Here is a 13,271-nt window from a genome sequence, read left to right as displayed (position 1 = left end):
ATTGAATTGTTTTCCATTAATTTATACATTGCAAAAAAGCCCCTAAAAAGCAGAGACATTACTCTGCCAACAAAAGTGCGTATGGTCAAGGCTATGGTCTTCCCAGTTGCAATGTATGGCTGTGAAAGTTGGACCATAAGAAAGGCTGAGCGCCAAAGAATTGAAGCCTTTGAACTATGGTGCTGGAGAAGACTCCTGCGAATCCCTTGGACTGCAAGGCGATCAAACCGGTCAGTCCTGGGGGAGATCGACCCTGACTGCTCTTTAGAAGGCCAGATCCTGAAGCTGAAACTCAAATACTTTGGCCACCTAATGAGAAGGAAGGACTCACTGGAGAAGAGCCTAATGCTGGGAAAGGTTTAGGGCAAGAGAAGAAGGGGACGACAGAGAATGAGGTAGCTGGATGGAGTCACTGAAGCAGTAGGCGTGAGCTTAAATGGACTCCAGAAGATGGTAGAGGACAGGAAGGCCTGGAGGAACGTTGTCCATGGGGTCGCGATGGGTCGGACACGACTTCACAACTAACAACAAAGAAAGCCCAGACTCCCTGTATGCATAACAGAGAAACACCCAACCCGCTAGTTGCTTGTGTGAATAGTTGATTTTCTGTTTCTGTTCATCAGTGTACTCTCTAACCTGGTTCCCTCCAGATGTATTTCTATCATTCCTTTCATGCTGGAAGGATGAGCATTGTATTGCAACCTACCTGGGGGGGGGCATCAAGTGAAAGATAGAACTGAAAGAGATGAATGACTCCCTTGTTTCTTTGGCACTACTTCAGAAACTGGAATCTGTCTTGAAGAACGATCTGTTGAAATCCCAGAAACGGATTGAGGTTTATTTGGAACAGGAGAAACAGATGAAAATATTGAAATCATGCTTAACCATGCAGGAGATATTTAACCAGCACAAAAGCAGTTGCCAAGGGCTGGCCTACAAACGGATCCCAGTTCCAGACTTCTGTGGTCTGAAGGAGAAGGTAAGCAAGAAATGTCACTTCTGCCGCTTGGGGTATGTGAAAAGCTGCACCTGGCAAGCTGCATTCTATATTTTAGCCGTTCTTGATATTGTTTGGGTGTATCTGTGTGTGAGAGAGAAAGAACGAGAGACAAGGAGGTCTGTTGTGAAATTCTAACAGGCAGTTTAGTTTTGAGATTGGTTGTTTTAACTATACTCGTATTTCCTTTCATTCTCCAGTGTGCCCTGAGTTAGGCAGTTTCACAACTTGGTTCGTCACGGCATAAATACTACTGTGTTTCCCGGAAAATAAGACCCGGTCTTTTTTTTTTTTTTTTTTGCTTCAAAAAGAGACAACAGGTCTTATTTTCGGTGTGTGTGTGTGTGTCTTTTCCACTGAACCCATGGCGGCACCAACAGCACCGCTCAGCTGGCCCACTTTTTCTGCGGCTGAAGGAGCAGCTTCATTCTTTAGTTGAGAATGAAGCTCCGGCCTGCATTTCGCAGTCAGAGGCCTTTCTGGAAGGCCTCTGCAGCTGAATACTGAGATACGAATTGAATCCATATCTCGGTTCTTGGCTACAGAGTCCTTCCGGAAAAGCCTCTGACTGCGAAATGGAGGCCGGAGCTCCATTCTCAGCTGCAGAATGAAGCTGCTCTTTTGTTCGTGGAAGAAGTGGGCTGGCGAGGCAAGTGTCAATCCATGGGAGGCCTGGCTGCAATGGTAAGCTCCACCCCCCTACACAGCTTGATTTTTAGGCGTGTGCCTCACCCCCAAAATAAGCCCTAGTTTGGGGGTAGGGCTTATATTAGGCCCACCCCCTTCAAATTAAGCTAGGGCTTATTTTCGGGGTAGGTCTTACTGTTGGGGAAACACGGTATATAAATAAAATCTATTATGACTACTGCTACTACTATAAGTACATTGGAGTCTTGTGTTGTTACTTAGTGCCTCAGAAAAAAGATGGGTCCTATGTGCTTTATCTGAATATTGCTAATGTGTCCGTTTTTACCTAACCCTTGGGTACATTCATCTCACTTCAGCCATTTCAAACGTCCACATTTTAAGTAAACCATCTTCGTGAACATAGATAGGTATGAAAATTTAAGAACGTGGCCCAATTTGAAGGAAATTGAATGCCCTGCAATTCAATAATCAATAGTCAGAGAAGCTTAATGTAGGTGCAGTCCATCATTTATTATAGGCATTGAGATAATTTTCTGTCTATAAAAGTAAATTGAAGGGGCTGGTTTGACGTGATTAACAAAGGATTGTTAATTGAAATTATACATCTGTGTGATCTTATTATATACACACAAACACATTAATGATAATAATTCAAAATAGGAAATAATATCTGAAATAGTATAATATAATATAAAATATTATAGTACTATAATAGAATGATATTATAATAATATATATAATAGAATAGGAAATATTCTGAAATATTTCAGAATAGAAACAGACCAAAAAAGAAAAACAGATTATTGTTATATTTCTTAATAATCGGGAGCCATGCACATCATTTATACCCTAGATCGAGTTTTAAAGAACATGTACAGTCAGTACCTAATTACAGGTGGTCCTTGATTTATCACCATAATTGAAACCAGAAATATGGTCACAAGTCATTATAGCCATAAGTCAAGGCATCCATATGACCAGAAATAATTTTCCAACTTTTTTGCCACACTAAGTGAAACCTTTCATTTTAATGGGCGATTTTTGTGGGAAGTTGGAAAAACAACAACAGCAAACCACAGTCACGTGACCGTGGCTTGGTCATAAACCCTGACTTACTGAAATGTAATGTGACTGCAGGGGTGTGTGTGACCATTTTAACAGTGGCCAGGAGTGTTTTATGGGCCATAAAGCATCCGTTCCATAACTTCGAATGCTTGTAAAATGACCAGTTATAACTTGAAGATTACTTGCACTCCTTCTTAACTTCTGTGGGATCCATTTAAGTGGTTTAGAAGTTAACAGAAAAGTTCCACTTATTTTGCCATCTGAAAAAAAAAGGGTAGTTTGTTCACATCATCTTTGGTTTGTGTCTGTAGGATTTTGATCAGATGCTGGAAGCCATGAAGGGCGCACTGGCTAAGGACTCTCACACAGCCTTTGTATTCAACTGTCACAGTGGCAGAGGAAGAACTACAACAGCCATGGTTATTGCTGTCCTCATCCTTTGGCATTTCAATGTATGTGCTCCTTTGACATGGGCTGGGCTGAATATGGGCTGAACTGTCTAGAGCAGGGGTGTCAAACTTGCAACATCAGGTGACGTGTCGCGACGTATCACAACTTTTTTTCAATGCCGGCATTGGGGTGGCCGTGGTTTCACCCGCAGGCTGGCAGTTTGACACCCCTGGTCTAGAGTTATGTAGGAAGTGGGACCTCATATCTTGAATGAAATCCTACTGCAAAGGGTATAAGATCCCACATTGTTTCAAAGCTGGGTCAGGGGATTTAATTTTTCACACTACTTTGGCAGCTACGTATTTGGAAAAGAAATAAATATAAAGTGTGACATTAATTTGTCCAGATGTTGGCAAACTTTGTGATCCCACTCTGAGGAACTTCCTGATCTTTCTAAAATTTATATTGGTCTCTTCATCCATTTAGAAAAATTTGTCATGTTTGCAACTCCAGATGACCCTCCAAAAAAAGACCTTATCCTAGTTCGGATTATATTGCTCCTTCTTCAAATATGATTTCTTCCCTTTCTGGTCGAATTTGATTTTTAAAACATGGGAATTATTATTATTATTATTTTAAAAAAGCAATGTGGATATGTATGCTCATGTTTAATTTTGGTTTTGGACCAAGATTTTAATATAAATTATCCAAGCTGGGCTAAATCAAGGCAGAATTGTCAAGACTATTTCCTAGGAAATTGAGGTCTATGAAAATGTCCAAGATGGTCTTCAGTGAGAAAAGAATTAACAAAGATCCATAGGAAACAGCTCACCCAGAAGACAACTTGAGCTGTTTTTTTTTTCATAATGAATGAATGCATGCTTGTTGTAGGATAAAAGCATTTTGTCTATTATCATGTCAATTCTATCCTTAAACATGTCAGAGCCAAGCCAAAGGCGATTTTCTTTATTATGACATAGCTAGGTGAAAAAGTTGGAATTTGGTCAACCTTGTCTTATTACTTCATCCTAATTCAGTAAACTGTTGCTAATTTGTAACAGTTTGGCAGTAAGCCAGTTTCTATCCCTAGATTATAAGCCTGATTTATTTGGAATTTGGGCAGCATATTGAATTGCACATAATCAGAAAAAGAGTGGCTATATTTCTATAGTGAATTACTCCCAGTCTTTCGGCCATTTACAAACTAAAACATCATCAGTCCTTCAGTATACCATAACAGTACTCTTTCAGCCATGCCATTATTCTAAGTGTTGTTATTGTCATCATCACATCCTAATGACCCGAATGACCTTAATGTGCTAAGGCCCGTTACAATCAGGTTGGTGGTGCAAGGAACAAATTTGGACCTATCCTGAAGAAAGGACACTTGTAGCTGCAGTTTGCAGAAGCATACTCTTCTCATGTTAGACTCAAACGTTGCTAGAAAGTTTGCCATATGCACTTACGAAAACATTCCAGAATCCGGTGCAGTGCTGTGGGGTTCCTTGGTGGAGAGGATGGGTGTAAAATTTGTGTGTGTGCCCTTGTTTTTGGCTCTTGATTCAGTCTTGACTCCTGAAGATTGCCTAGACCAGGGGTCGGCAACCTTGGCTCTTTTATGACTCGCGGACTTTAACTCCCAGAATTCCCGAGCCAGCTATGCTGGCTCGGGAATTCTGGAAGTTGAAGTCCGCGAGTCATAAAAGAGCCAAGGTTGCCGACCCCTGGCCTAGAGGGCTTTTCAACCAGTGGTACGGGTATCACCTGTGGTACATTGGCACCTGGCAGGTGGTACACGACCATCCTAGAAAAGTGGTAGCGGGGGAGGGGAATGAGCTGAACTGGTGGCAGCACCGCACAAGCCTGAGCAAGAGACGGCTGGAGCCGCAGGGCTGTCAGGGCTCAGCGGAAGCGCCAGGATCAGCACCCGATTCATATTTATGATGGTCACAGTGTCCCAGGGTCATGTGAAGTGACCAAAACCTTTTGCAACCACCCAGCAGACAAGTGGAATAAAACCCAAACACACCCCACCCCACCCCTGCTGCCAATCCTCAACAGAAATGCTCACAAGAATGAAAACCTCGGACAGGAGGAAGAGCGCCGCCGGGCAGGCAGGCAGGTGTCTTGCTCGGCTGTGGCTTGGAGGCACTTTTTTCAGTGCCACTGTAACTTCGAACAGTCTCTAAGCGAACTGTTGTAAATCAAGGACTACCTGTACTTCATCACTTTTTTCCTTTTTGGGGGGGGTGTCATCAAGTTTTTGACACCTTGCTAGGCGACTGGTGGTACTCGGATGTTGCCATATCCTAAATGTGGTACAATGGGGGGAAAGGTTGAAAAGCCCTCGTAATTTTCTTGAAAATCATTTTGGAAGTGGTTTGCCATTACCTGCTTCCTAGGGCAGAGAGAAAATGACTGGCCCGAGGTCACCCAGCTGTTCTGTGCCTAAGATAGCACTAGAATTTAGGATCTCCTAGTCTCTAGTTTGGTGCCTTAACCAATACACTGGACAGGGTTTCTGTAAAATGGTTTATCAGTGATCAAAAGCTCTTTGAAAGATGCAAGATGTAGTGGTTTAAAAAAAGAACACATTTCTTACAAACCTGCACAGAGAGAAAAGAAGTACCCATAATTGTTGATAATCCTGGTTGTAATGTCTTTCTTACATTGTACATGCCAAGTTTCTAAAGGAGGATCCACTGTTTTAGCTTTTCCATACCTTTCAAAAGGAGGCTAAGCCTGTCCTGTTGTTGCAGGGAATCCCTGAGATCACGGAGGATGAGATTGTGAGTGTACCTGATGCCAAATACACAAAAGGAGAATTTGAGGTTGGTGCCTTCTAATACATGCTTTTTATTTTCCTTAATATAATACTTTTCCAGCAGGGAGCCTTCACATTCATAAAGAAATGCATTGGGTGAGTTTGAGTTTCATGTCAACCCTGCTGCTTGTGATTTATTCAATAAGATGTATTTTAACTTAGCAGTTGGAGTGTGCATGAAACGGAAGCCATCTCGAACAGCTTTTAACAAAAGAACCCAGCCTGAAATGTTAAATTGACGTGGGTTCTAAACTGGCTGTGTTCTGATAGACCAAAATTGAAATTATTTGAAGCATTCTGTCCAGTTTTTACCTACGTTTTGCTGCCCCACTTTCAAAGTGACATTCTACAAATTTGCACAATTCCTTTTTTTAGGCAATTGTGTGTTGCTCACATAAAAAAAAGTAGTGGCCAGTTGAAAGGAAAGGAAAGGAAAGGAAAGGAAAGGAAAGGAAAGGAAAGGAAAGGAAAGGAAAGGAAAGATGGATTGCTGGTGCTTTTAAATGATGAATAACATTAACCTCAAAGCAAAAGATAAGAGCAGATAGAGAGTGTATGCAAGCAAAGCTTAGCAAGTTAACCAAACCAATATATCCTTTGCATTTTTTTATGCATCCTAATGCTCAGAACGAGATAATGAACAAAATGTGCACACACGTCAAAGTTGAGTAGATGAATTACACTTAACAGCACACTAAAAGTCTTTGTGTTGACACATTAAGGGCAACATTTTTGAATTATTTGTTTGCAAGGCAAAACTTTCCATAATGCATGAAGACCCACATGTATTCTAATGGCAGCCCACTCTAAAAGACTCCTAATATCATTTTTTGCCAAACCTTTTTTAAAATCGCTTTGTGCCAGACAGATCGACTAAAATGTGGCTTCCAGCTATCTTCCCTTTTGTGCTTAACTATTGCATTTGAGCTGCCCAAGATAAACCTGTCACAGCAGGGACACAGTTGATCCCAACAACTCTACTAATCAGGCTGGAAAAACTTCGACAAGAAACAACACAGCTACTAACCAGATAATTACAAGTAGCACCCAGAACAGGGCAGGACACTTGAAAACTTGCCACTCAAAATGGCTGCAGCACGTTTTGATTGAACAATTAATCGCCCCATCTCTGCTGCTGCCTCTACAGTCATACTGTAGAATAGTTGGAGGAATGTGAGAGATCCCATTGAATCATGGATGTCTTCAGTGAAGTCAACCTCTGCAAGATGGCAGGGGTGGCACTGCTCAATTCTTTTGTGCATGTGTGCCATGTAAATGTACTGTACTTATGTGTGTGCACAGAGGGGACGGGTCCAGGATCATGAGATTGCACTTAACCATCTCGCAGGTATTCAGACACATTTACCATAAAAAATGGTCCCTAAGCTGATCTTACTGAACTACAGATGAAGGTTATTGTGCAAATAGATAGTGTTTCATCTGTCTATTTTAAACGTCTTCAGTAGATAAAAGGATAATACAGGTAGTCCTTAACTTACAACCATTGTTTAGTTACCATTCGAAATTACAATGGCCCTAAAAAAGCGACTTATGACCAGTTTTCACACTTATGACCATTGCAGCATCCCTGGGGGGGTCACGTGAACAAAATTTGGGGACTTGGCAACTGGCAACTTGGCAACTTATGACGGTGTCCCAGCATCATGTGTTCCCCTTTTGCAACCTTCTCACAAGCAAAGCCAATTCACATAACAACCAGGTTACTAACTTAACTGCAGTGATTCACTTAACAACTGAGGCAAATAGATCTTTAAATGGGACAAAACTCACTTAACAACTGTCTTGCTTAGCAGTGGAAATTTTGAGCTCAGTTGTGGTCGTAATTTAAGGGCTACCCACCTATACTTTAAGATGAATGGATTTTAACTCCCAGAATTTCCCAATCAGCAGAGTTGAAGTTTGGGAGTTGAAGTCCACGCATCTTAAAGCTGCCAAGGTTGAGAAACACTGAGCTATACATCTCAAGGCCTCACATGGTGTAACAAGATGGTGGGTTTGTTGTCACTGTGAGTTGTGGCGGAGGTGGGCACGAAAGGAGGCTCAACCAATCTCAATGTATACATGGTTGTACTTTGACAATAAAGGTTCATTCATTTATGTTGATTGTTATGCAAGAAAGATATCTAAATACTAAACTTTGCCTTCATAGAGAAACTGTGTTTCTTATATCTGCTGGAGACATTTTCTTTGCTGAGTGTTTAGTCCCTGTATGAGAAAAGAGTCTCCAGAAGGGAAAAGCTTAATCATCAGCCATAAGGTTTGCTGTTATTTTCCAGGTGGTAATGAAAGTGGTTCAGATATTGCCAGAGGGAGACCGAATGAAGAAGGAGGTTGACATAGCGTTGGACACAGTGAGCGAAACGATGACACCTATGCACTACCACCTGAGAGAAATCATCATTAGTACTTACAGACAGGTAAGGTGGACCTCAGAGAGAAGAAAAATTACTGGATGTATTTCATGAATTTTTGCTGACTTCTAGTCCAATCTGCTATTAAGACAGCTCAGTAGATGTGAGGTGATGTGGCTTTAGACAGCCACGTAACTGAAATGTGGTGTGCTGACAAAGAAGGATCAGAAATAAGAGGAGGCTCAACTGTGGAATGAACAATCTGGAGCTTGAGAGATACACCAGGACCTCCTCCTTTTTTGATGGAAGTGATTTTAGCAGTCCTGTTTTGGGACTTCCTAAACTGAACAAGGATTGGACTTAACGTTCCATATGATCACTCTGCTGCCCGCTTTTCTTGAGTGCCTTTGATATTTTCAAGTAGGAGGATCTCTTGCATTGTGCTTTCAAGAAGAATAAGAGTAAGAATAATAACTTTATTGTCACTTTGAATGTACACTAATCATCACACATTAAAATGAAATTTCGCTGCAGACAGCTCTGAAAGGGTCACCACTGTTGTGATTCAGCGTCAGCCTGTGGTTTCGGCAGCTGAATCGGACAATTCTGAGGAGGAGGAGGGGTTTGGAGAGCCTTTGGTTGCAGATGCATCGCAGAGCTCTCAGCCAGGCCCCTCCCATCTTGTTCCTCCTCAGACCCAGCTGTGTGAGCCTGAAAGATTAGACGAAGATGATCCACAGCTGGCTTTGTTCAAGGACGCTCGAAGCAGGAGGCAGACAAGCAGAATTGAACAAAGAAAAGCAATGAGGCACCTCGGGAGGAGGCAAAGAAAAGCCACGCCCTGAGACTGTTGTTTAAAAGGGGAAGGTGTGGAAGGTGCTGGTTGCTGAAGGCAACTGTTTGAAGAGCTTCTGATACAGTCTCGGTCTGTATTTGTTTTACTCTGTTTTGAACTGTTTCGTTTAGTTTTTGCAAATAAATTTGGTTGGCTTAATTCCAGCCTATTGAATATAACAAAAGGGTTGTCCCTGACATTTCTGCAGGGCCGGTTGTAGGCTGGAACAGAACAACCACCTCCGATACACATTACATAAATTATGGCAAAAATAAATAAATAAATAAATCATAAGACACCGAGAAACAAGTCTAGTTCAGGTTATGTATACATCTGCAAGGCGAGAAAAACAAATCTTGCGAGTTTACCAGACGAATGGCATAGGGAACAAAGCTATTACAGAATCGGGTAGTCCTGCTAGAAAAACTTCAAAACCTCCTCCCAGAGGGGAGCAACAGAAACAGACCATAAAGTGGGTGTGGGGGGGTCTCTAACAATGCTTTGATATCTAAGCACATAGCGCTTATAAGCAGCGTCCTGAATACCAGGGAGCGACCTTTCTATGATCTTCTCGGTTGTCCTTGCCATTCTCTGTATGGACTTTCTATCTGAGGCAGTGCTGCCACCAAACCAGACAGTGATGCAGTTTGTTAAAATGCTCTCAGTTGTGACTTTGTAAAAAGTGGCCAGGACAGAAGGAGAAAGATATGCTTTCCTCATCCGACGCAGGAAATGCAGACGCTGGTTTGCCCGCTTCATTAAGGACGAAAATGTCCAGGCTTCAGCCTTGTTGCTAAAATTTTCAAGGGGTGGTTCTGGTTTTGTTTCATCTGGTTTTATTTCACCTAATATTGATTGATTTGTTCTAGTTGTACTAAAAAAAATGTTTTCCAACATTTCAATTCAAAAACGTAAGTTTTTCATTCTTAGCCTTCCTGATGTTCCGGTTTTCACAGCGATATGTTACAGCTGGGAAAACCATGTTCTTGACAATACAGGTAGTCCTCGACTTAATAACAATTCATTTAGTGACTGTTCAAGGTTACAACGGCACTGAAAAAAGGGACTTATGATTGTTTTTCACACTTAAGAGACCAGGGGTCTTCAAACTTGGCCCTTTATGATTTGTGGACTTCAACTCCCAGAATTCCTCAGCCACCGTGCCTGGCTGAGGAATTCTGGGAGTTGAAGTCCACAAGTCATAAAAGGGCCAAGTTTGAAGACCCTTGCTTAAGATTGTTGCAGCATCCCCCATGATCATGTGATCAGAATTTAGGTGCTTGGTAACTGACTCATGTCTATGACGGTTGCAGTCTCCCGGGGTCATGTGATCACCTTTTGCAACCTTCTGACAAGCAAAGTCAATGGGAAGGCCAGATTCACTTAACCACCACATTACTAATTTAACAGTTGCAGTGATTCACCTAAACTATGGCAAGAAAGGTCATACAATGAAGTAAAATTCACTTAACAACTGTCTCACTTAACAATTGAAATTTTGGGCTCATTTCTAGTCGTAAGTTTACGTTTACGTTTACGTTTTATTTAATTTATATACCGCCCTTCTCCCTGGGGACTCAGGGCGGTTCACAGGGCATATAAATAAAAATACAATACTATACAAAAGTTAAAACAAAGATTAAATCAGTGCCCAATTAAAAAAAACAATAATGCAATCTAAAATGACAATTTAAAACCCAGCTCCCCCATCAGGCCAGACCGGCCAATTCAAACAAATGGGTCTTCAGACCACGACGGAAAGTTCGGAGGTCCGATGCCGTCCGGAGCTCCACCGGCAGTTGGTTCCACAAAGCCGGGGCACCCACAGAGAAGGCTCTCCCCCTGGGGGCCGCCAGTCGGCATTCCCTGACCGGAGGCACCCTGAGGAGGCCCTCTCTGTGGGAACGCACAGGGCGGAGGGGAGTTGAAGCCGGCAGCAGGTGGTCCCCGAGGTACCCCGGACCCATGCCATGTAGGGACTTAAAGATCATAACCAAGACCTTGAACCTCACCCGGAAGACAACTGGTAACCAATGCAGCTCGCGGAGCAAAGGTGTAACATGGGAGTACCGGGAAACTCCCAAGACAACTCTCGCGGCCGCATTCTGCACCAGTTGGAGCCTCCGAGTGGTCTTCAAGGGAAGCCCCATGTAGAGAGCATTACAGAGGACTATCTGTACATATCTTTGCTAGTTTGATGTTTCGGTATTTCAGTGTTTTTTCCCCCCTCTAGATCATTTGTAGTCTTTAGTCCAAGAGATTTTTATTTCATGCCAATTGACACCATTCCTGGTAGTTTATGAGCCTAGGAAGGTAAAATGGGTCACTTTTTAAGCCTTTTCTCTACCTCTTTTCAATTGATGGGTGGTGCTTATTGATATAATGTTAGTTTTTAAAATATTGAGCAGTGGAGTGGCTTTTCAATTCTCACCTTCAGCAGGATATTAAGACTTAAGACTTCCTCGTGTTCAGCCATTGAAGTTGTTTTCATAACTGAAGTGATTGATATTTCCCTCAGATCTCCTAAATCTATTTTACATACGTTAAATGAATATGACGGTAATATAACATTGTAGTGTTCTCCTTTCCCAGTTTTGAACCATTTAATTTTTCCATATTCTGTTCTTAAAGAGAGAATCAGTTTCGTTTAGTGCTTAAGGCGCCAGGCTAGAAAATGGGAGACTGAATTCTAGTCCCGCCTTAGGCATGCAAGCTGCCTGGGTGACTTTGGGCAAATCACGCACTCTCAGCCCACGACATCAGGCTTGTTAGTTAATTCCTGTCACAACCAATGGATCAACACTCAGCTGATCTGAAAAAAGCTGACTCTTCACATGTGGTTGCCAATTGCAGCCTTCCCAGCCAGCTTTCCAGAAGGAGGATGCCAAATTTTCTTAATGACTGCATGCTTCATTTAACAGCTGCAGTGATTCGCTTAACAACCGTGACAGAAAAATTGTAAAAACTCCAATACAACAGCAGTTTAACACCCAACTTGCTTAGCGACTTAATAATTCAAGCACTACCTAAAATGCCCATCTTTATATAAATTTCTCGTTATTCTTTAATTTTATTCAGGATATTTTTTTCTCCTCCCCTAATTGACTATTATCTGACTCTTCTTGTGTTTTTTTCAGTGGACACATTTAGTTGGACACATTTTCCGCTGTCACTCTTGTCTTTTCCTTCAGGTACTTTCAATGTATAAGACTATAAGTGGACAACCCTTTATATTTCTGTGGCTTTGTCTACATCTGTAGTGTAAAGTGTGTGTAATGTGTGGAAAATGCCACTAGATGTCAGGTTGGAATGCCAATATTTTCCTTGAGCTACAAATTCAAGACAGGACATTGAAAACAACATTCTAAATCCAATTGTCACTGTGTTTGAAGTTTGTCTGTCCTGATCAGAATGGCACAAGTTTCATGATTCATGAAGAATATAAATCTAATATTATTTGGAAAGAGAAAGCTTAGAAGGAATGTCAGGTAAGATGTACTAAAAAAATCAAATAAGAGATCCTTGCGTTTCATAGGGAAGGAAGACACCATTTCCTTTGTCCCTTGAAGGCTCAGAAAAATCTGATGCAATTGCCATTTAGTTACTTATTTAAATATATTTGTAGTCCACAACAATCCTCATAACAAAGTAGACAAAAGATGAACAACAAAGTACAAAAAACAAAAGAACACCAGTTCGTCATAGAGAGGTAATCTATACATCTATAAACAAATGAAATAAATTTTCATTTTTGAAATGTTTTTTACACGTTGTACTAAGTCTCTTTTGTTTAAGCCTAAATCTTAGTTTTTATCCTGATGTATGAAAAGCCAAGAGACTTGTTTGTGAACTACCAAAATTATTTGGGCAATAGTTGATTTTTGGAGTAAAAGAACTAGTTTTAGCATACTCATTCTTCTATAAACTAATCTGTTAGGTTATATAGTTCCTGTTTTTCCCAGGCATCCTTGTTAAAAACATTATGATAAGACAACACTAGCAATACAACAGTATATAAATGTATATAAGACATTTGCTTATAGTATGCTCATAAACATACTATAAATCTATATTGATTAATGACTAAATTGAATTGGCATCTATAGGACATTGCAGTCAGGTCTATAACCCCCCCCTTTT

At 41.3% G+C, this 13,271-nt stretch overlaps 1 protein-coding gene across 1 annotated transcript in view; it reads left to right on the top strand.

Annotated features, from left to right (window-relative positions):
* PALD1 (phosphatase domain containing paladin 1) overlaps window positions 1-13,271 on the top strand; it is a 141,813-nt gene that overhangs the window by 85,226 nt on the left and 43,316 nt on the right. Inside the window, exons 15-18 of the mRNA XM_083364774.1 lie at window positions 782-979; window positions 3,022-3,162; window positions 5,860-5,931; window positions 8,222-8,362. Coding sequence (XP_083220900.1) covers window positions 782-979; window positions 3,022-3,162; window positions 5,860-5,931; window positions 8,222-8,362 — 552 coding nt within the window. The remainder of the gene's footprint in view (window positions 1-781; window positions 980-3,021; window positions 3,163-5,859; window positions 5,932-8,221; window positions 8,363-13,271) is intronic.

The sequence above is a fragment of the Vipera ursinii genome, assembly GCF_947247035.1.
Source record: "Vipera ursinii genome assembly, chromosome: 5".
NCBI classification, from domain to species: Eukaryota; Metazoa; Chordata; class Lepidosauria; order Squamata; family Viperidae; genus Vipera; species Vipera ursinii.
The sequence above is the reverse complement of the archived record's forward strand: the minus strand, read 5'-3'. Positions and strand labels throughout refer to the sequence as shown.